The following is a 23,472-nucleotide window of genomic DNA, read 5'->3' as shown; positions in this document are numbered from 1 at the left end:
AGGCTGTAGGTTATAAAGTTGCTGGCAGGCTTCCAGGGGGGAGTTGTGAGTTTTTACCTGAAGCGACCAGACTGCGAGTGCAAATGCACTGGGATAGATGGAAAGTTCTCCTAGCCTGTTGCCTGCAATGCAATGATCTGAGAATATGTGAGTGTTACCTTTTCTTCATTTAATCCTTTTATTTTTATAATTACCTTGTACATATTTGCAATTGTCTCATTTGTAACATCTTTGTAAAATATTTTATAAACACTGCCTAAAAATCATTTATGGGGTATAATATTTAATATTAGTTCGTTCTTCCTGCCCTAAACCGCACCATCTCTGAAGGGAATTACGCTACTGTTTTGGGTTAGCTCCGGCCCCGTTTAATCGGAGCTGGTGGCGGCACTACCGTGTGCAGGCCTTTGGGTGACATTGCAGCGACTGCGGCTTGATAATTATTGTTCCTGCCTGAGTGGGAGTAGTTATCGCGTCGCTGCAGCGTGCCCAATAGCCAGTACATAGCAGGCAGCCTTTCTGGCGAATAATTACCCTAGGTGCAGTACCTAATCTGACCTGAAAGTAAGGGGGGCGCCAGAGAGCTGCAAGGTTTAAGTGGAACTGTAAGCGGGATACACAAATCCCTGCAGTTCATGGTATACTGAAGAGCAGTGGGATACCTAAAATAAGCCCCTGCTGTAAACTAAGAGGTCAATAGCCTCGTGTGTGTTTTTTTTTTTTTCATCACATTGTGGCAGTGGAGGGATAACTAAGATAAGCCCCCTGCACATGTGATAGCCGTCTGCTGGTCTAAAGTCACCCCAATCCGTGACACATTGTGGGCAGCGGCTAAGGGATCTTGACAGTCACGGTGTGAATCGTGACACCCCACATGACCAGAAGCCTGAGAAAAGCAAGCGAGACGCCTTTACTACAGTCTGTAGACGCCACTGCCGTTTATAAATACATATCTACACATCCTTGTAAGGCACAAATGATCCAGCAGCTCTCCGCCAGCGGGTGTGAGGATCATACTGCCACACGCACAAGATGGTGGAGGCCAGAAACCGCATCCTCCCTCCACATCATGACACAATCCCAAGTCTCTTCCCCACCACCCAAATCAGTGGTCAGTGTCCGTTCCTCCGCTGCCATCACTCATGGACTCCACGTCTGACTCTACGTCCCGCTCTGTGGCCGCACGCTTCACTCCTCGCTGCTGGGACAGGCAGACGGCAAAGCGCATGTTGTACCGATTCCAATCACAGCTAGAAGAAACATCAGAAGAAGGTCAAGTCATCACCAGATGCAGACACGCTGGGCCTCGTATTCTGCACCATGAATTCATGTTCCCGTATGATGTGCAGAAATACGTTGATCAATGCCACCATTGTGGGTTCTGGGCTCCACCATTCTTGGGTAATACAAATGGCGTAGGACCATGATTTCCCAAGTCAGTGCGATAACGGCCAGATCTCGCCCTCCAGAGCAGAGGCAGAGGCTTCAGAAAGCACCGGGTACTTACAGCCTTGCGATGTCCGTGACGTGAGCCTGGATGCTCTTCTGCAGGGAGTGAATGGCCGGCATCAGGGAGACAGAGCTGTGGACAGAAGGGATCGGCGTTGAGAAAGCAGACATCTCCGATCAGGCCAGGACCATGGAGAGAGGAGATAATTACCGAGTCTTCAGCTTCTGGCCGTGCTGCATCAACAACTCATGGGCCCAGATCAGGTAGAACTGCAAGTGCCGGGAGCGATCGATCTGAGCCGCCAGGAACACCAGCAGCCGCTCCACGTACGGCTCCGGGAGGGACGAGCACAGGACCTTAACTATAGGAGATAGACACCGATGACACGGACACATGTACAGACGTGGCGACCACAAGTAATAGAGCACTCACTGTCCGTGTGGGGCACACTCTCCAGTGCCTCCCCTAGAAGACGCTCTTCATTGAGTCTCATAGCCATCACTAGGGCACGGGTCCACTCGCGTTTCCGCAGCGTCTGATGGACACTGCCGGCTGTCACCTCTTCATCCAGCTGGAAAGGATCAAACACCGAACTGGAGTCCAGGGAGTAAATGAGGAGACCCTCTGTGGAGGTGGCAGCCCAACTGCGCCCTGAGATCAGAAAGACACTTAGTACGAGACCCCAGTCACCGCCTCATCGCCCATCATGTCGATCACTCACCGGTGGGAGAGAAGCGTAATGATGTCACACGGATTTCAGGCTTGAAATGCCTAGAGCTCAGATCACCTGAAAAATGGCCATCAGTAAGTCTCCCAACACACGGACTTCAGCACCGTTAACAGCAGAACACAGCCTACCTTTACGGACTCCTGGAAGACTCAAAGTGACGCCATCCACATCCCCCGCTCCCTCATCAACCAAAGCCAGACTCCCAAACTGCGTCATCTTACGGCGGTCCAGAAACTCCTAATAGTAAGGTAAAGGATGAGAGGCAATGGGAAATAAACAGACGGGAAGAAACGAGGCGAGGCGGGAGGAAACGAGGCGAGGGGGGAGGAGGCGAGGCGGGAGGAAACGAGGCGAGGCGGGAGGAAACGAGGCGAGGCGGGAGGAAACGAGGCGAGAGGAAACATGGTACGGAAACGATAGAAAGGGAGGAACAATAATGTGAGGAGAAAAATACGGGGAAAAGAGCAATAAAAGGAGAGGGAAAGATGGAGAAATTGAAAAAGACAAGACAGGGAAGAGCGAGTCTCAGGTGATGGGCGCTCAGTGCCCAATGGAGGAGGCAGATGTGGAAGAGTAGGAAGATAAGAAAGGAGAGGAACAGACAAGGCTTAGGAAGAAAATGAACACCAGAGGTGAAAGAAGAGCAGGAGAGGAAGAGATAAAATATAAGAAGAGCGAGAGAGACGAGGAAAGAGGGAAAAGTAGAGAAACAGACAATGAAGAAAAGAAAGGAGGCGAAGATAAAGGGAAAAGAAGAAGTGGACGGACTGTAAGAGTTAGAGCCGACTCCTTATACAGTCAGGTAATTACATCTTTGGCCAGAGCCTAATCCTCGCAGGGTGGATAAAAATCAATGTTTTTTTAAAAAAATCAAAAAAAAAATCGGATTTTTTTGATTTAAATCGGATTTTTTTTATTTAAATCGGATTTTTTTCAATAAACTGCTTTTTGAGGAAAATATTTTACCATCCAAAGGTTCTTCCATCATGAGATAAAGCTGAGTTGTTTAACTCAGTAGAATAAAGGCTGTATATGTGTAACATTCACAATGCCATGCTCTTCCAGAGGTTTCTGTAGGATGCTGACTATCCAACAAGTTTGGGCATGTCAACTGAATGGAAAAAGAAACTAAACCAAAAGTGAAACCAAGCTAGAAGTGTGGAATTAAAGGGGCAGTATGAACAAAATGTGGAGGCTATTAATAGTTTATACAATTAAGACATGCTGCTTTTAAACACCTACCTATTGCCATATAGTAAAACAAAAAAGATTTTTACTTACTTTGGGGTCCCCCCTCACCCTGGCGTCAGATCGTTGCCCCTAGTTTCGTCCGTGTAACTATGGGCGCACATGCGCACTGCTCTCACTTCTCATTTTAATCGTGATTTATATTAAAAAAAACCTTTTGATTTAAATCAGTGATTTAAATCATGATTAAAATCATGATTTAAATCGATCCGATTTAAATAGAAAAAAATCTTTTGATTTAAATCGTGATTTAAATCATGATTTAAATCGGCGTGATTTAAATCAATCCACCCTGAATCCTCGTGATTTCAGCTCTGCAGGTCGCTATTTTTACAATTGAAATTGAGACTCTCACTGGAGATTTGTCTTTTAATTAACTTGAAACAATTAGAAATTGCAGCCATTTTTCTAATGATTCTCCTTTCAGAGCTCAGAAGTAATTGGACAAATTCACTTTCCCATAAATAAAATGTCCATGTTTAACCCTTTGTAGAGAATCCTTTGCAGCAATGACGGCCTAAAGTCTGGAGGCCACGACCGTCACCATCGCTGGTGTCCTCCAGTGTGAGGCTTCGTATAATGACAGCCTGAGGTTTGGAGGCCATGGCCGTCACCATCGCTTGTCTCCTCCGGTGTGAGGCTTTGTATAGTGACAGCCTGGGGCCATGGCCGTCACCATCGCTGGTCTCCTCCGGTGTGAGGCTTTGCAGCAATGGCAGCCTGAGGTCTGGAGGCCATGGCCGTCACCATCGCTGGTCTCCTCCGGTGTGAGGCTTTGCAGCAATGACAGCCTGAGGTCTGGAGGCCATGGCCGTCACCATCGCTGGTCTCCTCCTGTGTGAGGCTTTGCAGCAATGACAGCCTGAGGTCTGGAGGCCATGGCTGTCACCATCGCTGGTCTCCTCCGGTGTGAGGCTTTGCAGCAATGACAGCCTGAGGTCTGGAGGCCATGGCCGTCACCATCGCTGGTCTCCTCCTGTGTGAGGCTTTGCAGCAATGACAGCCTGAGGTCTGGAGGCCATGGCCGTCACCATCGCTGGTCTCCTCCGGTGTGAGGCTTTGCAGCAATGACAGCCTGAGGTCTGGAGGCCATGGCCGTCACCATCGCTGGTCTCCTCCGGTGTGAGGCTTTGCAGCAATGACAGCCTGAGGTCTGGAGGCCATGGCTGTCACTATCGCTGGTCTCCTCCGGTGTGAGGCTTTGCAGCAATGACAGCCTGAGGTCTGGAGGCCATGGCTGTCACCATCGCTGGTCTCCTCCGGTGTGAGGCTTTGCAGCAATGACAGCCTGAGGTCTGGAGGCCATGGCCGTCACCATCGCTGGTCTCCTCCTGTGTGAGGCTTTGCAGCAATGACAGCCTGAGGTCTGGAGGCCATGGCTGTCACCATCGCTGGTCTCCTCCGGTGTGAGGCTTTGCAGCAATGACAGCCTGAGGTCTGGAGGCCATGGCCGTCACCATCGCTGGTCTCCTCCTGTGTGAGGCTTTGCAGCAATGACAGCCTGAGGTCTGGAGGCCATGGCTGTCACCATCGCTGGTCTCCTCCAGTGTGAGGCTTTGCAGCAATGACAGCCTGGGGTCTGGAGGCCATGGCTGTCACCATCGCTGGTCTCCTCCAGTGTGAGGCTTTGCAGCAATGACAGCCTGAGGTCTGGATGCCATGGCTGTCACTATCGCTGGTCTCCTCCGGTGTGAGGCTTTGCAGCAATGACAGCCTGAGGTCTGGAGGCCATGGCTGTCACCATCGCTGGTCTCCTCCGGTGTGAGGCTTTGCAGCAATGACAGCCTGAGGTCTGGATGCCATGGCTGTCACCATCGCTGGTCTCCTCTGGTGTGAGGCTTTGCAGCAATGACAGCCTGAGGTCTGGAGGCCATGGCTGTCACTATCGCTGGTCTCCTCCGGTGTGAGGCTTTGCAGCAATGACAGCCTGAGGTCTGGAGGCCATGGCTGTCACCATCGCTGGTCTCCTCTGGTGTGAGGCTTTGCAGCAATGACAGCCTGAGGTCTGGAGGCCATGGCTGTCACCATCGCTGGTCTCCTCTGGTGTGAGGCTTTGCAGCAATGACAGCCTGAGGTCTGGAGGCCATGGCTGTCACTATCGCTGGTCTCCTCCGGTGTGAGGCTTTGCAGCAATGACAGCCTGAGGTCTGGAGGCCATGGCTGTCACCATCGCTGGTCTCCTCTGGTGTGAGGCTTTGCAGCAATGACAGCCTGGCGCCATGGCCGTCACCATCACTGGTCTCCTCCGATGTGAGGCCTGGCGCCCATTCCTTGCTGCATTTGGTTGGATCTGAGCAGAGTCTCGCCCTGTACACACAGGATTCATCTGGCAGATCCTGTCTTCAGTGACATCAATAATCACTAGTGACCGGTGCCACTGGAAGCCATGCATGCCCACGCCATCACACCGCCTCCACCATGTGTTACAGAGGATGTGCGAGGATCAGGAGCCGCTCCAAGCCTTCTTTCGATGTTTTTTCGGTAAAGTCTAATCCGGCCTTCCTATTTTCCGGCTGATTAATGTTTGCACCTTGTTGTCACCCCTCTGTATTTGCTCTCAAGAAGTCTCTGTATGTAGACTTAGATGCCGAGACCCCGACTTCCTGGAGTCATCACTTGGGTGGGATTTTCTTCACCATGGGAAGGATTTTGCGATCATACACCACTGGTGTCTTAAGGGGACGTCCAGGCCTTTCTGAGTTCCCAGCTTAGCAGGCCGCTCTCTTTTTTATGCACATTTGTGCTCTCTGATTTAATGTCTTCCAGCCTAATGATGGTCAGTTTCTCTTCCTTTATCCGCATGTTGTGGGTTTACAGCAACAACTTCCAAATGCAAATGCCGCACCGGGAATCAGCTCCAGACCTTTTACCTGCTTCTTTAATGATGGATTAATGAAGGAAAGCCCATTTTCGAGCTTCTGAGATAATTGTCCAATTAATTCTGATCTCTTTAATAAGAGGCATCTCCATATTAAAGTGCTGCAATTCATAACCCCTTCCCCCAATTAGGATGTGAATCCCTCAGAATAAAGCTGCAAGCCGGCACTATAAGACCAGATTTTATAGGACTGGATCTGGGATGTGTTTGGAACAAAACGTGTCACCATCTAACATTATTTTGGCCCAAACCATATTAACCCCTTGGTCGTCGCCTTCTCACCTCCATGGCATCCAGAGAATGGTTACAGGAGATCTCAAACTTCTTGGCGAGCAGCTGCTCCCTGACATGGTAAATGCACACAAAGCGCGAGGCGCCACCGGCGAGAAGAGCATGGCCGTCCGCAGAGTAACACAGGGAGGTGAAGGCCCTGAGGAATAAACACTGGTGAGGAGGTGGGCTCGGCTGACGGGGTGAGGAGCTCCCAGCGGAGGAGGAGCAGTCACTCACTTCCCCTTCGAGGAGTGCTTGGCCGTAATCTTATCTGTCTCTTTGCGCCCCAGCTGGAGGTCGTGTCTCCCCTCAATGGATCCGGTCTGAATCCCCTTCTCTGGATCCCACATGGTGATCTGACCATCCAAGGAAGCCACTGCTATTTCTCTGCCATCAGGACGGAAAGTGACCACGAGCGCTGAGGAACAGACAAGACATGGTCATAAACGCGAGGTGGGTATGGGGGCCATCACACAGCCCCACCACGCAATGTCAAGCCAGAACTGAGAGGCCTCCACCGCTGCCAATCATCTACTCACCCTCTGCCGTCAAGTTCAGGGTCTCCGTCGTCTTCCAGCTGTCCGTCATATCCCAGAGTCTGACCGTCCGGTCCCAGGAGGCGGTGGCCAGAACAGACTTCCAAGGGTTAAAAGCCACGCTGCTGATCGGCCCCTCGTGTCCGGCCAAAACCTAACATGACAGAGGAAGAGCATATCCGGATCCTCGTCAGTAAAGGTCACTTAAAGGGACAGTAACCTGGGAGGTTAAAGACACAGGAAAACGAGCGTGCGTGAAAGGGATAATGCAGCAGAGCGGAGGCCCCCAGCGACGGCAGCAGAGCGGAGGCCCCCAGCGGCAGCCTCATGCTCCTGGTATCCCATTACACACAGCAGTGGGGCAGAGCTGCGGCCAGAAGACTGGCAGCCGGTCACAGCTGTGGGTTATGGTGGGTGGGATTCTGCGGGTGGTCCCCACCAGGTGTACGGGCCCGTGGCACTCACGTCCAGGAGTCTCCCGGTCTGCATGCTCCACACGTAGATCTCGTACGAGTCCTGAGCGCCGGCGCACACGACGTCTCCGCTGCCGTCCACAGCCAGGCAGGAGAACTGGGTGGGCCGAGGAGACGTGAACGTCCTGAAGTTACGATACCTGGAATGAGATGATGGGTGAGCCCCCGGCTTTGGGCCACGCAGGCAGCGGCCATGTACAGACACCCACCTCATCAAGCTGTACGCTCTGACGGTGCCGTCCAGGGAGGCGCTGAGCACAGCCTGCCCATTAGCGGTGACGCTGACGGCGGTGACGCTGCTGGTGTGGTCTGTGAAAGTCACGAAGCAGAAGCCACTACTTGTGTCCCACACCTTCACCTGCCGAGAGATAGGGGGTCAGCAGGATCCTGACAGCACCAGCACGGTGCGACACCAGCCCAGCCCCCTCTTACCTTGCCGTCATCTCCCCCGGTGACGAGGTGCTGGCCGTCCGGGGAGTAGCACAGCGCCACCATGTTGTTGAAGTGTCCCTGCTGCTTCAGGACATAGGATTCGCTCTGCCATTCCCACACCAGCAGCTGACCCAGACCTGCAGGACAGAGCCGCCATTACCCTGCGGGGTCACAGATGGGAGACAGCGTGGACACCGCCCGGGAGGGGGAGGCGGACAAGACAGACATCACCCACAGTGGAACGGTAAGGGAGGGGCAATGGTGACGCGACGGTGTGGACGCCAAACAGGAGGGGGACAGGACGGCGTGGGCGCCACCCCAAGAGGGGGACAGGACGGCGTGGGCGCCACCCCAAGAGGGGGACAGGACGGTGTGGGCGCCACCCCAAGAGGGGGACAGGACGGTGTGGGCGCCACCCCAAGAGGGGGACAGGACGGTGTGGGCGCCACCCCAAGAGGGGGACAGGACGGTGTGGGCGCCACCCCAAGAGGGGGACAGGACGGTGTGGGCGCCACCCCAAGAGGGGGACAGGACGGTGTGGGCGCCACCCCAAGAGGGGGACAGGACGGTGTGGGCGCCACCCCAAGAGGGGGACAGGACGGTGTGGGCGCCAAACAGAAGGGGGACAGGACGGTGTGGGCGCCACCCCAGGAGGGAAGCAGCTCTACTTACCGCTGCTACCAAACGAGATCCAGTCCCCGGTGCTGTTGATAGCGATGGAGGAGATGCTCTGATCTGAAATACTAGAGAAGAAGCAGCGTCACCACATGTGGAGGGGCCACAGCAACATGGCGGCAGCTCACGGACACGGCGGGCAGTCACCTGAGGGAGTGGATGAGACTCAGGTCCGGCAGCTCGTGGATGTGGAAGGCTCCGGAGGAGAAACCGCTCACCAGGACATTCAGCTTCTTGTGGAAGGCGGCGGCGGTCAGCGAGGTGAAGTCTCCGTCCTTATTGAAGAAATGTCTGAAGACAAGAGAAAGGATGTGAATGTACCCCCCGCGGCACGACACAGGCCGGGCCCCCCCCCCCCGCGGCACGACACAGGCCGGGCCCCACCCCCCGCGGCACGACACAGGCCGGGCCCCACCCCCCCGCGGCACGACACAGGCCGGGCCCCACCCCCCCGCGGCACGACACAGGCCGGGCCCCCCCCCCCCCCCCCCCGCGGCACGACACAGGCCGGGCCCCCCCCCCCCCCCCCCCCCCGCGGCACGACACAGGCCGGGCCCCACCCCCCCGCGGCACGACACAGGCCGGGCCCCACCCCCCCGCGGCACGACACAGGCCGGGCCCCACCCCCCCGCGGCACGACACAGGCCGGGCCCCACACGCGGGGCAGGCCACATGCACCTTGTGCCACCACACTGGCCAATGGTACATCAGCACTGCAGGAGACATGACTGACATCAGCGCAGGTGGAGCAGACTTACTTGCTGACCCTCTTGTACTTGACCCTGCGGCTCTTCTCCTCAGCGTCGGGGTTCGCAGACCCCCGGATTTCCTCGCCTCGCTCCTCCGCCAGCTCTTCTGCTGGGGGCTCTCTCCTGGGTTGTCGGGGCAGGAGCTGGGTGAGCGCGGTGTCACACTCCCATGTGCAGAGCGTGGCGTCCGCACTGATGGTGTACAGCTGCGGAGGAGAAGGCGGACAGTGAGTGCGGGCTCAGGACGGGGGGCGCTGCACACACCGCACCGCACACTCACATCCAGGCTGCCCTCCTGGAAGAAGCAGGACACGATGGCGTCCTTGTGGCCCCCGAGACTGTAGTAGATGAGATTCTGCCAGCGCTCCGCTCCGAACACCCAGGTGGTCATGTCCTTACTGCCGACCGCAAAGCACCTGGGGAAGAACAGTCATCAGGGAGGGCCGGGGCAGGAGGAGGCCCGGGGGTGGCAGGGGCCCCGGGTTACTCATCAGGAGAGCAGCAGGGGGCCCGGGTCGCTCGGCAGGGGCCCGCAGGGCACTCGGAGCTCCACACCAGGGAGCGGTCACCCAACCCTCCCCCGCACCTGGCGTCGTCCGTCCAGTCGATGCACGTCGTCTCATCGTAGGGACCGTAGAACGACTTGTCCAAGACAAAAGCGTTGAAGTCGCGCCTCTTCCCCGGAGCGCGGTACAGCAGCGCCACCGAGCCTTTACACACCACAAAGGTCCTGCAGAGCAAACATGGCGGAGGGTGAGCACCCCGCAGCAGAGGGGCCGCAGCAGAGGGGCCGCACCCCGCAGCAGAGGGACCGCACCCCGCAGCAGAGGGACCGCACCCCGCAATGGAGGCCACTCACCTGCCGTCTGGAGAGAAGCTGACAGCGTGGACCGGCTGCTGGAAGTGGAAGTGATTGAGGACGGACTTAGTGACGAGGCTGATGAGAAGCGCGGACCCCTCTGTGGAGAGAGCAGACAGCGGCATCACACGGGGGCATCACACGGGGCATCCCCTCCCCCAACATCCGCCATCACAGCACCCCAACGCACCTTCATCCACGAGGATCCCCAGAGAGCCATCAGGGGACAGCGCCACACACGAGATGTTACATCGCGTGGCCGCCGGCAGGGTCTCCGCACGATTACTGGAGGGAGAAGACAACACGGTCATGAGCAGGGGTCCCGGGAGGGAGAGGGAGAGAGAGCACGGGGGGGCGCCCGGAGAGAGAGAGCACGGGGGGGGGGGGGGGGGGCGCCCGGAGAGAGAGAGCACGGGGGGGGGGGACGCCCGGAGAGAGAGAGCACGGGGGGGGGGCGCCCGGAGAGAGAGAGCACGGGGGGGGCGCCCGGAGAGAGAGAGCACGGGGGGGGGGGGGGGGGGGGGGGGCGCCCGGAGAGAGAGAGAGAGCACGGGGGGGGGGGGGGCGCCCGGAGAGAGAGAGCACGGGGGGGGGCGCCCGGAGAGAGAGAGCACGGGGGGGGGGCGCCCGGAGAGAGAGAGCACGGGGGGGCGCCCGGAGAGAGAGAGCACGGGGGGGCGCCCGGAGAGAGAGAGCACGGGGGGGCGCCCGGAGAGAGAGAGCACGGGGGGGCGCCCGGAGAGAGAGAGCACGGGGGGGGCGCCCGGAGAGAGAGAGCACGGGGGGGCGCCCGGAGAGAGAGAGCACGGGGGGGCGCCCGGAGAGAGAGAGCACGGGGGGGCCCCCGGAGAGAGAGAGCACGGGGGGGCGCCCGGAGAGAGAGAGCACGGGGGGGGCGCGCCCGGATAGAGAGAGCACGGGGGGGCGCCCGGAGAGAGAGAGCACGGGGGGGGGGGGGGGGGCGCCCGGAGAGAGAGAGCACGGGGGGCCCCCGGAGAGAGAGAGCACGGGGGGGCCCGGAGAGCCAATCCCCAGGCATCAGAAGCCGATCCCTGCCCAGCACTCACTTCTTCAGGTGGAAGACGCTCAGCCGATTCCCCACAGGACTGAGCAGAGAGCTCCCATCGGGGGTAAATGTCAGATTCCCACGACGAAAAAACGACCCAAGGAGATTACTGAACTGCAAGAGATCACAGGGTTACACATCCTCCTCCTCTGTATACACTATCCCCCCGTCCTCCTCCTCCTCTGTATACACTATCCCCCCGTCCTCCTCCTCCTCTGTATACACTATCCCCCCTCCTCCTCTGTATACACTATCCCCCCGTCCTCCTCCTCCTCTGTATACACTATCCCCCCGTCCTCCTCCTCCTCTGTATACACTATCCCCCCGTCCTCCTCCTCCTCTGTATACACTATCCCCCCGTCCTCCTCCTCCTCTGTATACACTATCCCCCCGTCCTCCTCCTCCTCTGTATACACTATCCCCCCGTCCTCCTCCTCCTCTGTATACACTATCCCCCCGTCCTCCTCCTCCTCTGTATACACTATCCCCCCGTCCTCCTCCTCCTCTGTATACACTATCCCCCCGTCCTCCTCCTCCTCTGTATACACTATCCCCCGTCCTCCTCCTCCTCTGTATACACTATCCCCCCGTCCTCCTCCTCCTCTGTATACACTATCCCCCCGTCCTCCTCCTCCTCTGTATACACTATCCCCCCGTCCTCCTCCTCCTCTGTATACACTATCCCCCCGTCCTCCTCCTCCTCTGTATACACTATCCCCCCGTCCTCCTCCTCCTCTGTATACACTATCCCCCCGTCCTCCTCCTCCTCTGTATACACTATCCCCCCGTCCTCCTCCTCCTCTGTATACACTATCCCCCCGTCCTCCTCCTCCTCTGTATACACTATCCCCCCGTCCTCCTCCTCCTCTGTATACACTATCCCCCCGTCCTCCTCCTCCTCTGTATACACTATCCCCCCGTCCTCCTCCTCCTCTGTATACACTATCCCCCCGTCCTCCTCCTCCTCTGTATACACTATCCCCCCGTCCTCCTCCTCCTCTGTATACACTATCCCCCCGTCCTCCTCCTCCTCTGTATACACTATCCCCCCGTCCTCCTCCTCCTCTGTATACACTATCCCCCCGTCCTCCTCCTCCTCTGTATACACTATCCCCCCGTCCTCCTCCTCCTCTGTATACACTATCCCCCCGTCCTCCTCCTCCTCTGTATACACTATCCCCCCGTCCTCCTCCTCCTCTGTATACACTATCCCCCCGTCCTCCTCCTCCTCTGTATACACTATCCCCCCGTCCTCCTCCTCCTCTGTATACACTATCCCCCCGTCCTCCTCCTCCTCTGTATACACTATCCCCCCGTCCTCCTCCTCCTCTGTATACACTATCCCCCCGTCCTCCTCCTCCTCTGTATACACTATCCCCCCGTCCTCCTCCTCCTCTGTATACACTATCCCCCCGTCCTCCTCCTCCTCTGTATACACTATCCCCCCGTCCTCCTCCTCCTCTGTATACACTATCCCCCCGTCCTCCTCCTCCTCTGTATACACTATCCCCCCGTCCTCCTCCTCCTCTGTATACACTATCCCCCCGTCCTCCTCCTCCTCTGTATACACTATCCCCCCGTCCTCCTCCTCCTCTGTATACACTATCCCCCCGTCCTCCTCCTCCTCTGTATACACTATCCCCCCGTCCTCCTCCTCCTCTGTATACACTATCCCCCCGTCCTCCTCCTCCTCTGTATACACTATCCCCCCGTCCTCCTCCTCCTCTGTATACACTATCCCCCCGTCCTCCTCCTCCTCTGTATACACTATCCCCCCGTCCTCCTCCTCCTCTGTATACACTATCCCCCCGTCCTCCTCCTCCTCTGTATACACTATCCCCCCGTCCTCCTCCTCCTCTGTATACACTATCCCCCCGTCCTCCTCCTCCTCTGTATACACTATCCCCCCGTCCTCCTCCTCCTCTGTATACACTATCCCCCCGTCCTCCTCCTCCTCTGTATACACTATCCCCCCGTCCTCCTCCTCCTCTGTATACACTATCCCCCCGTCCTCCTCCTCCTCTGTATACACTATCCCCCCGTCCTCCTCCTCCTCTGTATACACTATCCCCCCGTCCTCCTCCTCCTCTGTATACACTATCCCCCCGTCCTCCTCCTCCTCTGTATACACTATCCCCCCGTCCTCCTCCTCCTCTGTATACACTATCCCCCCGTCCTCCTCCTCCTCTGTATACACTATCCCCCCGTCCTCCTCCTCCTCTGTATACACTATCCCCCCGTCCTCCTCCTCCTCTGTATACACTATCCCCCCGTCCTCCTCCTCCTCTGTATACACTATCCCCCCGTCCTCCTCCTCCTCTGTATACACTATCCCCCCGTCCTCCTCCTCCTCTGTATACACTATCCCCCCGTCCTCCTCCTCCTCTGTATACACTATCCCCCCGTCCTCCTCCTCCTCTGTATACACTATCCCCCCGTCCTCCTCCTCCTCTGTATACACTATCCCCCCGTCCTCCTCCTCCTCTGTATACACTATCCCCCCGTCCTCCTCCTCCTCTGTATACACTATCCCCCCGTCCTCCTCCTCCTCTGTATACACTATCCCCCCGTCCTCCTCCTCCTCTGTATACACTATCCCCCCGTCCTCCTCCTCCTCTGTATACACTATCCCCCCGTCCTCCTCCTCTGTATACACTATCCCCCCGTCCTCCTCCTCTGTATACACTATCCCCCCGTCCTCCTCCTCTGTATACACTATCCCCCCGTCCTCCTCCTCTGTATACACTATCCCCCCGTCCTCCTCCTCTGTATACACTATCCCCCGTCCTCCTCCTCTGTATACACTATCCCCCCGTCCTCCTCCTCTGTATACACTATCCCCCCGTCCTCCTCCTCTGTATACACTATCCCCCCGTCCTCCTCCTCTGTATACACTATCCCCCCGTCCTCCTCCTCTGTATACACTATCCCCCCGTCCTCCTCCTCTGTATACACTATCCCCCCATCCTCCTCCTCCTCTGTATACACTATCCCCCCGTCCTCCTCCTCTGTATACACTATCCCCCCATCCTCCTCCTCCTCTGTATACACTATCCCCCCATCCTCCTCCTCCTCTGTATACACTATCCCCCCATCCTCCTCCTCCTCTGTATACACTATCCCCCCGTCCTCCTCCTCTGTATACACTATCCCCCCGTCCTCCTCCTCTGTATACACTATCCCCCCCGTCCTCCTCCTCTGTATACACTATCCCCCCGTCCTCCTCCTCTGTATACACTATCCCCCCGTCCTCCTCCTCTGTATACACTATCCCCCATCCTCCTCCTCTGTATACACTATACCCCGTCCTCCTCCTCGCTGTACCGCTCTTTACCTTATAGTTATACTTCATCTTCCCGGTTCGGTTCCCGTATGGTAGAGGCTAAATCCAAGTCGGCTAAAGGACCTCTGCCCATGTGACCGGAAGGGGCGGTGCCTCTTCCTCCATAGAACAGACAGAGCACACACGAGGAAGCTGTGGATATCATGGCGGGATTTCGTGCAGGATTTGGTTTTGGAGTGTTTTGTGCAGGATTTGCCTCTTCCTCCATAGAGCAGAGCAGACAGGAGGAAGCTGTGGATGTCATGGCGGGATTTCGAGGATTTTTGTGCAAGATTTGGGGTATTATGGGGGTCATTCTCCAAAGTCATAGATCAGGTAAGTGGGAGTCTGCCTGGGGAGAATGGGGTGGTGTTGCTTGCATGGGGCTGCTGGGGAGAATGGGGTGTTGCTTGCATGGGGCTGCTGGGGAGAATGGGGTGGTGATGCTTGCATGGGGCTGCCTGGGGAGAATGGGGTGATGATGCTTGCATGGGGCTGCCTGGGGAGAATGGGGTGATGTTGCTTGCATGGGGCTGCCTGGGGAGAATGGGGTGGTGATGCTTGCATGGGGCTGCCTGGGGAGAATGGGGTGATGTTGCTTGCATGGGGCTGCCTGGGGAGAATGGGGTGGTGTTGCTTGCATGGGGCTGCCTGGAGAGAATGGGGTGATGTTGCTTGCATGGGGCTGCCTGGGGAGAATGGGGTGATGTTGCTTGCATGGGGCTGCCTGGGGAGAATGGGGTGATGTTGCTTGCATGGGGCTGCCTGGGGAGAATGGGGTGGTGATGCTTGCATGGGGCTGCCTGGGGAGAATGGGGTGATGTTGCTTGCATGGGGCTGCTTGGGGAGAATGGGGTGATGTTGCTTGCATGGGGCTGCCTGGGGAGAATGGGATGTTGCTTGCATGGGGCTGCCTGGGGAGAATGGGGTGGTGATGCTTGCATGGGGCTGCCTGGGGAGAATGGGGTGGTGATGCTTGCATGGGGCTGCCTGGGGAGAATGGGGTGGTGATGCTTGCATGGGGCTGCCTGGGGAGAATGGGGTGGTGATGCTTGCATGGGGCTGCCTGGGGAGAATGGGGTGATGATGCTTGCATGGGGCTGCCTGGGGAGAATGGGGTGATGATGCTTGCATGGGGCTGCCTGGGGAGAATGGGGTGATGATGCTTGCATGGGGCTGCCTGGGGAGAATGGGGTGATGATGCTTGCATGGGGCTGCCTGGGGAGAATGGGGTGATGATGCTTGCATGGGGCTGCCTGGGGAGAATGGGGTGATGATGCTTGCATGGGGCTGCCTGGGGAGAATGGGGTGATGTTGCTTGCATGGGGCTGCCTGGGGAGAATGGGGTGATGTTGCTTGCATGGGGCTGCCTGGGGAGAATGGGGTGGTGATGCTTGCATGGGGCTGCCTGGGGAGAATGGGGTGATGTTGCTTGCATGGGGCTGCCTGGGGAGAATGGGGTGGTGTTGCTTGCATGGGGCTGCCTGGAGAGAATGGGGTGATGTTGCTTGCATGGGGCTGCCTGGGGAGAATGGGGTGATGTTGCTTGCATGGGGCTGCCTGGAGAGAATGGGGTGATGTTGCTTGCATGGGGCTGCCTGGGGAGAATGGGGTGATGTTGCTTGCATGGGGCTGCCTGGGGAGAATGGGGTGGTGTTGCTTGCATGGAGCTGCCTGGGGAGAATGGGGTGATGTTGCTTGCATGGGGCTGCCTGGGGAGAATGGGGTGGTGTTGCTTGCATGGAGCTGCCTGGGGAGAATGGGGTGATGTTGCTTGCATGGGGCTGCTTGGGGAGAATGGGGTGATGTTGCTTGCATGGGGCTGCCTGGGGAGAATGGGGGGTGTTGCTTGCATGGGGCTGCCTGGGGAGAATGGGGGGGTGTTGCTTGCCTGGGGAGAATGGGGGGGTGTTGCTTGCATGGGGCTGCCTGGGGAGAATGGGGTGATGTTGCTTGCATGGGGCTGCTTGGGGAGAATGGGGTGATGTTGCTTGCATGGGGCTGCTTGGGGAGAATGGGGTGATGCTTGCTTGGGGAGAATGGGGTGATGCTTGCATGGGGCTGCTTGGAGAGAATGGGGTGATGTTGCTTGCATGGGGCTGCCAGGGGAGAATGGGGTGATGTTGCTTGCATGGGGCTGCCTGGGGAGAATGGGGTGATGTTGCTTGCATGGGGCTGCCTGGGGAGAATGGGGTGATGTTGCTTGCATGGGGCTGCCTGGGGAGAACGGGGTGATGTTGCTTGCATGGGGCTGCTTGGGGAGAACGGGGTGATGTTGCTTGCATGGGGCTGCCTGGGGAGAATGGGGGGGTGTTGCTTGCATGGGGCTGCCTGGGGAGAATGGGGTGATGTTGCTTGCATGGGGCTGCTTGGGGAGAATGGGGTGATGCTTGCATGGGGCTGCTTGGAGAGAATGGGGTGATGTTGCTTGCATGGGGCTGCCAGGGGAGAATGGGGTGATGTTGCTTGCATGGGGCTGCCTGGGGAGAATGGGAGGGGTGCTTGCATGGGGCTGCCTGGGGAGAATGGGGCTGATGTTACTCGCATGGGTCTGTGTGGTGTGCAGGTCAGTGTGTGTGATGTCACTTGCGGTGGGGGGGTGCAGGAAAGTATAGTGCTACGTGTGTGGGGGCGAACAGGGGAGGGGATGAATGATGATGGAGATCTGAGGGATTGATATTACTTAGCATGAGAATCTCTGCCTGGTGGTGAGGGGTCGGTCATGGTTTTTGTTTTTTTTGTTTTTTGTTTTTTTTTTTTTTATATACATAAAATGTGTTCTCATTAATATTATTGGGGACACATGCTGTCAGGTTGATGACTGAGCTATGACCTCTGGGAGCGAAGCAGCTTTACAACAATGTCTCCAGATCCCGGGCTTTATCCTCCCCTCGCACTCTGTGCTGCTCAGTATTAGCCCGGTGGCCACTGGTGTCAGCCACTACTTGTATCCAGTTTTCTGCATGATTTTTTTCTGTTTTATTCTAGGTATTGTGACTTTTCCCCATCCTGTGCCCCCCAGAGCAGTGACCTCCCTGCAGATGTCATTTCATCACTGGACTTCTTTTCACCAAGTGGAATGGCGGTGCCCCCACAATCCATGTGAGGACCCAAAGGGATGACACTGTGGGCGTCTGATAATGTCAGATAGATGAGTATAATTACTAAATTGTCTCCCTCCCCCGCTCTCCGTCTCCCCCGCTCTCCGTCTCCCCCGCTCTCCGTCTCCCCCGCTCTCCGTCTCCCCCGCTCTCCGTCTCCCCCGCTCTCCGTCTCCCCCGCTCTCCGTCTCCCCCGCTCTCCGTCTCCCCCGCTCTCCGTCTCCCCCGCTCTCCGTCTCCCCCGCTCTCCGTCTCCCCCGCTCTCCGTCTCCCCCGCTCTCCGTCTCCCCCGCTCTCCGTCTCCCCCGCTCTCCGTCTCCCCCGCTCTCCGTCTCCCCCGCTCTCCGTCTCCCCCGCTCTCCGTCTCCCCCGCTCTCCGTCTCCCCCGCTCTCCGTCTCCCCCGCTCTCCGTCTCCCCCGCTCTCCGTCTCCCCCGCTCTCCGTCTCCCCCGCTCTCCGTCTCCCCCGCTCTCCGTCTCCCCCGCTCTCCGTCTCCCCCGCTCTCCGTCTCCCCCGCTCTCCGTCTCCCCCGCTCTCCGTCTCCCCCGCTCTCCGTCTCCCCCGCTCTCCGTCTCCCCCGCTCTCCGTCTCCCCCGCTCTCCGTCTCCCCCGCTCTCCGTCTCCCCCGCTCTCCGTCTCCCCCGCTCTCCGTCTCCCCCGCTCTCCGTCTCCCCCGCTCTCCGTCTCCCCCGCTCTCCGTCTCCCCCGCTCTCCGTCTCCCCCGCTCTCCGTCTCCCCCGCTCTCCGTCTCCCCCGCTCTCCGTCTCCCCCGCTCTCCGTCTCCCCCGCTCTCCGTCTCCCCCGCTCTCCGTCTCCCCCTGTTAAAGGGAACCTGTCACCCCCAAAATCGATGGTAAGCTAAGCCCACCAGCGTCAGGGGCTTATCCTACAGCATTCTGTAATGCTGTAGTTAAGCCTCCAATGTATCTTAAAAGATGAGAAAAAGAGGTTATATTATACTCACGCTGGCGGTCCGATCCAAGTCGCGGTCCGATCCAAGTCGCGGTCCGATCCAAGTCGCGGTCCGATCCAAGTCGCGGTCCGATCCAAGTCGCGGTCCGATCCAAGTCGCGGTCCGGTCCTGGGCCTCCCATCTTAATAGGATGACTTCCTCTTCTTGTCTTCACGCTGCGGTGCGCAGGCGCCGGGAAAGGTCAGAGGGGCCTGCACACTGCAGTACTTTGTGCTGGAGCCGCAGCGTGAAGACACGAAGAGGACCAAAACAAAAGTCAAGGGTGCTCACTATACTTAGGCAGGGGTGCTCTGGAGAAAAAGAGTCCAATATTCAGGTCCTTCTCAAAAAATTAGCATATAGTGTTAAATTTCATTATTTACCATAATGTAATGATTACAATTAAACTTTCATATATTATAGATTCATTATCCACCAACTGAAATTTGTCAGGTCTTTTATTGTTTTAATACTGATGATTTTGGCCTACAACTCCTGATAACCCAAAAAACCTGTCTCAATAAATTAGCATATCAAGAAAAGGTTCTCTAAACCAGAGGTCCCCAACCGCCGGTCCGCGGACCAGGACCGGGCCGTTGGGGTTTTTCAGCCGGTCCGCGGCGCCCCTGTTCAGCGGTCACGTGGGACCGCTCATTAGAGAAATTAATAGGCGGCTCCACCTCCCATAGGGGCGGAGCCGCATAATTCATTTCTCTAATCAGCGGTGCCGGTGACCGCTGACAGAGGAAGAGGCTGCGGCACCGAAGACCAGCTGTCCGGGGGAAGGAGCGGGACGCCGGGAGCAGGTAAGTATCGCATATTCACCTGTCCGCGTTCCACACGCCGGGCGCTGTCTCCATCTTCCCGGCGTCTCTCCGCACTGACTGCAGGCAGAGGGTGCGATGACGCACTAGTGTGCGTGCCGCCCTCTGCCTGATCAGTCAGTGCGGAGAGACGCCGGGAAGATGGCGCCGAGGAGCTGCAAGCAAGAGAGGTGAGTATGTTTTTTTTTTTTTTTTTTTTTATTGCAGCAGCAGCTATGGGGCAATAATGGTGCAGAGCACTATATGGCACAGCTATGGGGCAATAATGGTGCAGAGCACTATATGGCACAGCTATGGGGAAATAATGGTGCAGAGCACTATATGGCACAGCTATGGGGCAATAATGGTGCAGAGCACTATATGGCACAGCTATGGGGCAATGGTGCAGAGCACTGTATGGCACAGCTATGGGGCAATGGTGCAGAGCACTGTATGGCACAGCTATGGGGCAACGGTGCAGAGCACTATATGGCACAGCTATGGGGCAATAATGGTGCAGAGCACTGTATGGCACAGCTATGGGGCAATAATGGTGCAGAGCACTATATGGCACAGCTATGGGGCAATAATGGTGCAGAGCACTATATGGCACAGCTATGGGGCAATGGTGCAGAGCACTATATGGCACAGCTATGGGGCAATAATGGTGCAGAGCACTATATGGCACAGCTATGGGGCAATAATGGTGCAGAGCACTATATGGCACAGCTATGGGGCAATAATGAACGGTGCAGAGCACTATATGGCACAGCTATGGGGCAATAATGGTGCAGAGCACTATATGGCACAGCTATGGGGCAATAATGAATGGTGCAGGTCACTATATGGCAGAGCTATGGGGCAATAATGGTGCAGAGCACTATATGGCACAGCTATGGGGCAATAATGGTGCAGAGCACTATATGGCACAGCTATGGGGCAATAATGGTGCAGAGCACTATATGGCACAGCTATGGGGCAATAATGGTGCAGAGCACTATATGGCACAGCTATGGGGCAATAATGGTGCAGAGCACTATATGGCACAGCTATGGGGCAATAATGGTGCAGAGCACTATATGGCACAGCTATGGGGCAATAATGGTGCAGAGCACTATATGGCACAGCTATGGGGCAATAATGGTGCAGAGCACTATATGGCAGAGCTATGGGGCAATGGTGCAGAGCACTATATGGCACAGCTATGGGGCAATAATGGTGCAGAGCACTATATGGCACAGCTATGGGGCAATAATGGTGCAGAGCACTATATGGCACAGCTATGGGGCAATGGTGCAGAGCACTGTATGGCACAGCTATGGGGCAATGGTGCAGAGCACTATATGGCACAGCTATGGGGCAATAATGGTGCAGAGCACTATATGGCACAGCTATGGGGCAATAATGGTGCAGAGCACTATATGGCACAGCTATGGGGCAATAATGGTGCAGAGCACTATATGGCACAGCTATGGGGCAATAATGGTGCAGAGCACTATATGGCACAGCTATGGGGCAATAATGGTGCAGAGCACTATATGGCACAGCTATGGGGCAATGGTGCAGAGCACTGTATGGCACAGCTATGGGGCAATAATGGTGCAGAGCACTATATGGCACAGCTATGGGGCAATAATGGACGGTGCAGAGCACTATATGGCACAGCTATGGGGCAATAATGGTGCAAAGCACCAGGGAAACAAGCATGGTGCTCCCACTCATTCTGAACCTATGGTAAGTTGAATCACATTCTCATTATAAATGTCATAATTATATGATAAGTATGCACTAAGCTCCATCCCTCCATAACCCCACCCCCATATGACCAAAGCCCCGCCCCTGCCCCACCCCCACCGGGCCATGGAAAACTGGTCTTGCTTAAAGCCGGTCCCTGGTGCAAAAAAGGTTGGGGACCTCTGCTCTAAACGACCTATTACCCTAATCTTCTGAATCAACTAATTAACTCTAAACATATGCAAAAGATACCTGAGGCTTTTATAAAGTCCCTGCCTGGTTCATTACTCAAAACCCCCATCATGGGTAAGACTAGCGACCTGACAGATGTCAAGAAGGCCATCATTGACACCCTCAAGCAAGAGGGTAAGACCCAGAAATAAATTTCTCAACAAATAGGCTGTTCCCAGAGTGCTGTATCAAGGCACCTCAATGGTAAGTCTGTTGGAAGGAAACAATGTGGCAGAAAACGCTGTACAACGAGAAGAGGTGACCGGACCCTGAGGAAGATTGTGGAGAAGGACCGATTCCAGACCTTGGGGAACCTGAGGAAGCAGTGGACTGAGTCTGGTGTGGAAACATCCAGAGCCACCGTGCACAGGCGTGTGCAGGAAATGGGCTACAGGTGCCGCATTCCCCAGGTAAACAGCGGCAGAAGCGCCTGACCTGGGCTACAGAGAAGCAGCACTGGACTGTTGCTAAGTGGTCTCAAGTACTTTTTTCTGATGAAAGCAAATTTTGCATGTCATTCGGAAATCAAGGTGCCAGAGTCTGGAGGAAGACTGGGGAGAAGGAAATGCCAAAATGCCTGAAGTCCAGTGTCAAGTACCCACAGTCAGTGATGGTGTGGGGTGCCATGTCAGCTGCTGGTGTTGGTCCACTGTGTTTCATCAAGGGCAGGGTCAATGCAGCTAGCTATCAGGAGATTTTGGAGCACTTCATGCTTCCATCGGCTGAAATGCTTTATGGAGATGAAGATTTCATTTTTCAGCACGACCTGGCACCTGCTCACAGAGCCAAAACCACTGGTAAATGGTTTACTGACCATGGTATTACTGTGCTCAATTGGCCTGCCAACTCTCCTGACCTGAACCCCATAGAGAATCTGTGGGATATTGTGAAGAGAAAGTTGAGAGACGCAAGACCCAACACTCTGGATGAGCTTAAGGCTGCTATTGAAGCATCCTGGGCCTCCATAACATCTCAGCAGTGTCACAGGCTGATTGCCTCCATGCCACGCCGCATTGAAGCAGTCATTTCTGCCAAAGGATTCCCGACCAAGTATTGAGTGCATAACTGAACATTATTATTTGATGGGTTTTTTGTTTGTTATTAAAAAACACTTTTATTTGATTGGACGGGTGAAATATGCTAATTTATTGAGACAGGTTTTTTGGGTTATCAGGAGTTGTATGCCAAAATCATCAGTATTAAAACAATAAAAGACCTGACAAATTTCAGTTGGTGGATAATGAATCTATAATATATGAAAGTTTAATTGTAATCATTACATTATGGTAAATAATGAAATTTAACACTATATGCTAATTTTTTGAGAAGGACCTGTATTATAGATAACTCCGGCACACCATAAATCTTCAGCAGTAAATGTATATTTATTATCTCAATTCAGTAGACAGCGGGATGCCATACAGAAAAGAAAAACGATCACAATTGTGGGTATCCCCAACGTTTCGGCATCAAATAGCCTTTCTCAAGGGGTATCAGTTTATTTGTGATGCGACCAACAAGGTGAAAGGCTCCCGCTTAATCTTTTCAGCGTCCGGAACAAGGCTCCAAGTAAGGACAAAATGACAAGGACAAAACCTGACCGCAGCATTTTGTCCTTACTTGGAGCCTTGTTCCGGACGTTGAAAAGATTAAGCGGGAGCCTTTCACCTTGTTGGTCGCATCACAAATAGCCTTTCTCAAGGGGTATCAGTTTATTTGATGCCGAAACGTTGGGGATACCCACAATTGTGATCGTTTTTATTTCTGTATGGCATCCCGCTGTCTACTGAATTGAGACACGAAGAAAACGTCATCTGATGAAGATAGGAGGCTCCGGACCGCGATGCCCATCGGACAGGACTGGGACTGTCCCTGGGTGAGTATAATATAACCTCTTTCTCATTTTTTAGGATACATCGGGGGGCTTATCTACAGCATTACAGAATGCATTACAGAATGC

The 23,472-nt window shown here is 55.7% G+C and overlaps 1 protein-coding gene across 1 annotated transcript in view; it reads right to left on the bottom strand.

Moving 5' to 3' along the window:
* Positions 1–885: 885 nt before the first annotated feature.
* Positions 886–23,472, bottom strand: part of PWP2 (PWP2 small subunit processome component) — a 46,602-nt gene continuing 24,015 nt past the window's right edge. Inside the window, exons 2-22 of the mRNA XM_077293547.1 lie at positions 14,704–14,744; positions 11,371–11,483; positions 10,494–10,588; positions 10,304–10,403; positions 10,031–10,174; positions 9,725–9,860; positions 9,454–9,650; positions 8,843–8,986; positions 8,693–8,763; positions 8,021–8,157; positions 7,798–7,946; positions 7,581–7,728; positions 7,119–7,269; positions 6,817–6,997; positions 6,589–6,736; positions 2,309–2,417; positions 2,172–2,237; positions 1,883–2,101; positions 1,661–1,811; positions 1,508–1,582; positions 886–1,250 (exon numbers count right to left, since the gene is read on the bottom strand). Of these exons, the coding sequence (XP_077149662.1) occupies positions 1,106–1,250; positions 1,508–1,582; positions 1,661–1,811; positions 1,883–2,101; positions 2,172–2,237; positions 2,309–2,417; positions 6,589–6,736; positions 6,817–6,997; positions 7,119–7,269; positions 7,581–7,728; positions 7,798–7,946; positions 8,021–8,157; positions 8,693–8,763; positions 8,843–8,986; positions 9,454–9,650; positions 9,725–9,860; positions 10,031–10,174; positions 10,304–10,403; positions 10,494–10,588; positions 11,371–11,483; positions 14,704–14,721 (2,697 nt within the window). The 5' untranslated portion in view covers positions 14,722–14,744 and the 3' untranslated portion in view covers positions 886–1,105. The remainder of the gene's footprint in view (positions 1,251–1,507; positions 1,583–1,660; positions 1,812–1,882; positions 2,102–2,171; positions 2,238–2,308; positions 2,418–6,588; positions 6,737–6,816; positions 6,998–7,118; positions 7,270–7,580; positions 7,729–7,797; positions 7,947–8,020; positions 8,158–8,692; positions 8,764–8,842; positions 8,987–9,453; positions 9,651–9,724; positions 9,861–10,030; positions 10,175–10,303; positions 10,404–10,493; positions 10,589–11,370; positions 11,484–14,703; positions 14,745–23,472) is intronic.

The sequence above is a fragment of the Ranitomeya variabilis genome, chromosome 3 (genome assembly GCF_051348905.1).
Source record: "Ranitomeya variabilis isolate aRanVar5 chromosome 3, aRanVar5.hap1, whole genome shotgun sequence".
In the NCBI taxonomy this organism is placed as follows: Eukaryota; Metazoa; Chordata; class Amphibia; order Anura; family Dendrobatidae; genus Ranitomeya; species Ranitomeya variabilis.
Note: the sequence above shows the minus strand (reverse complement) of the source record. Positions and strands in the feature narration are given on the sequence as shown.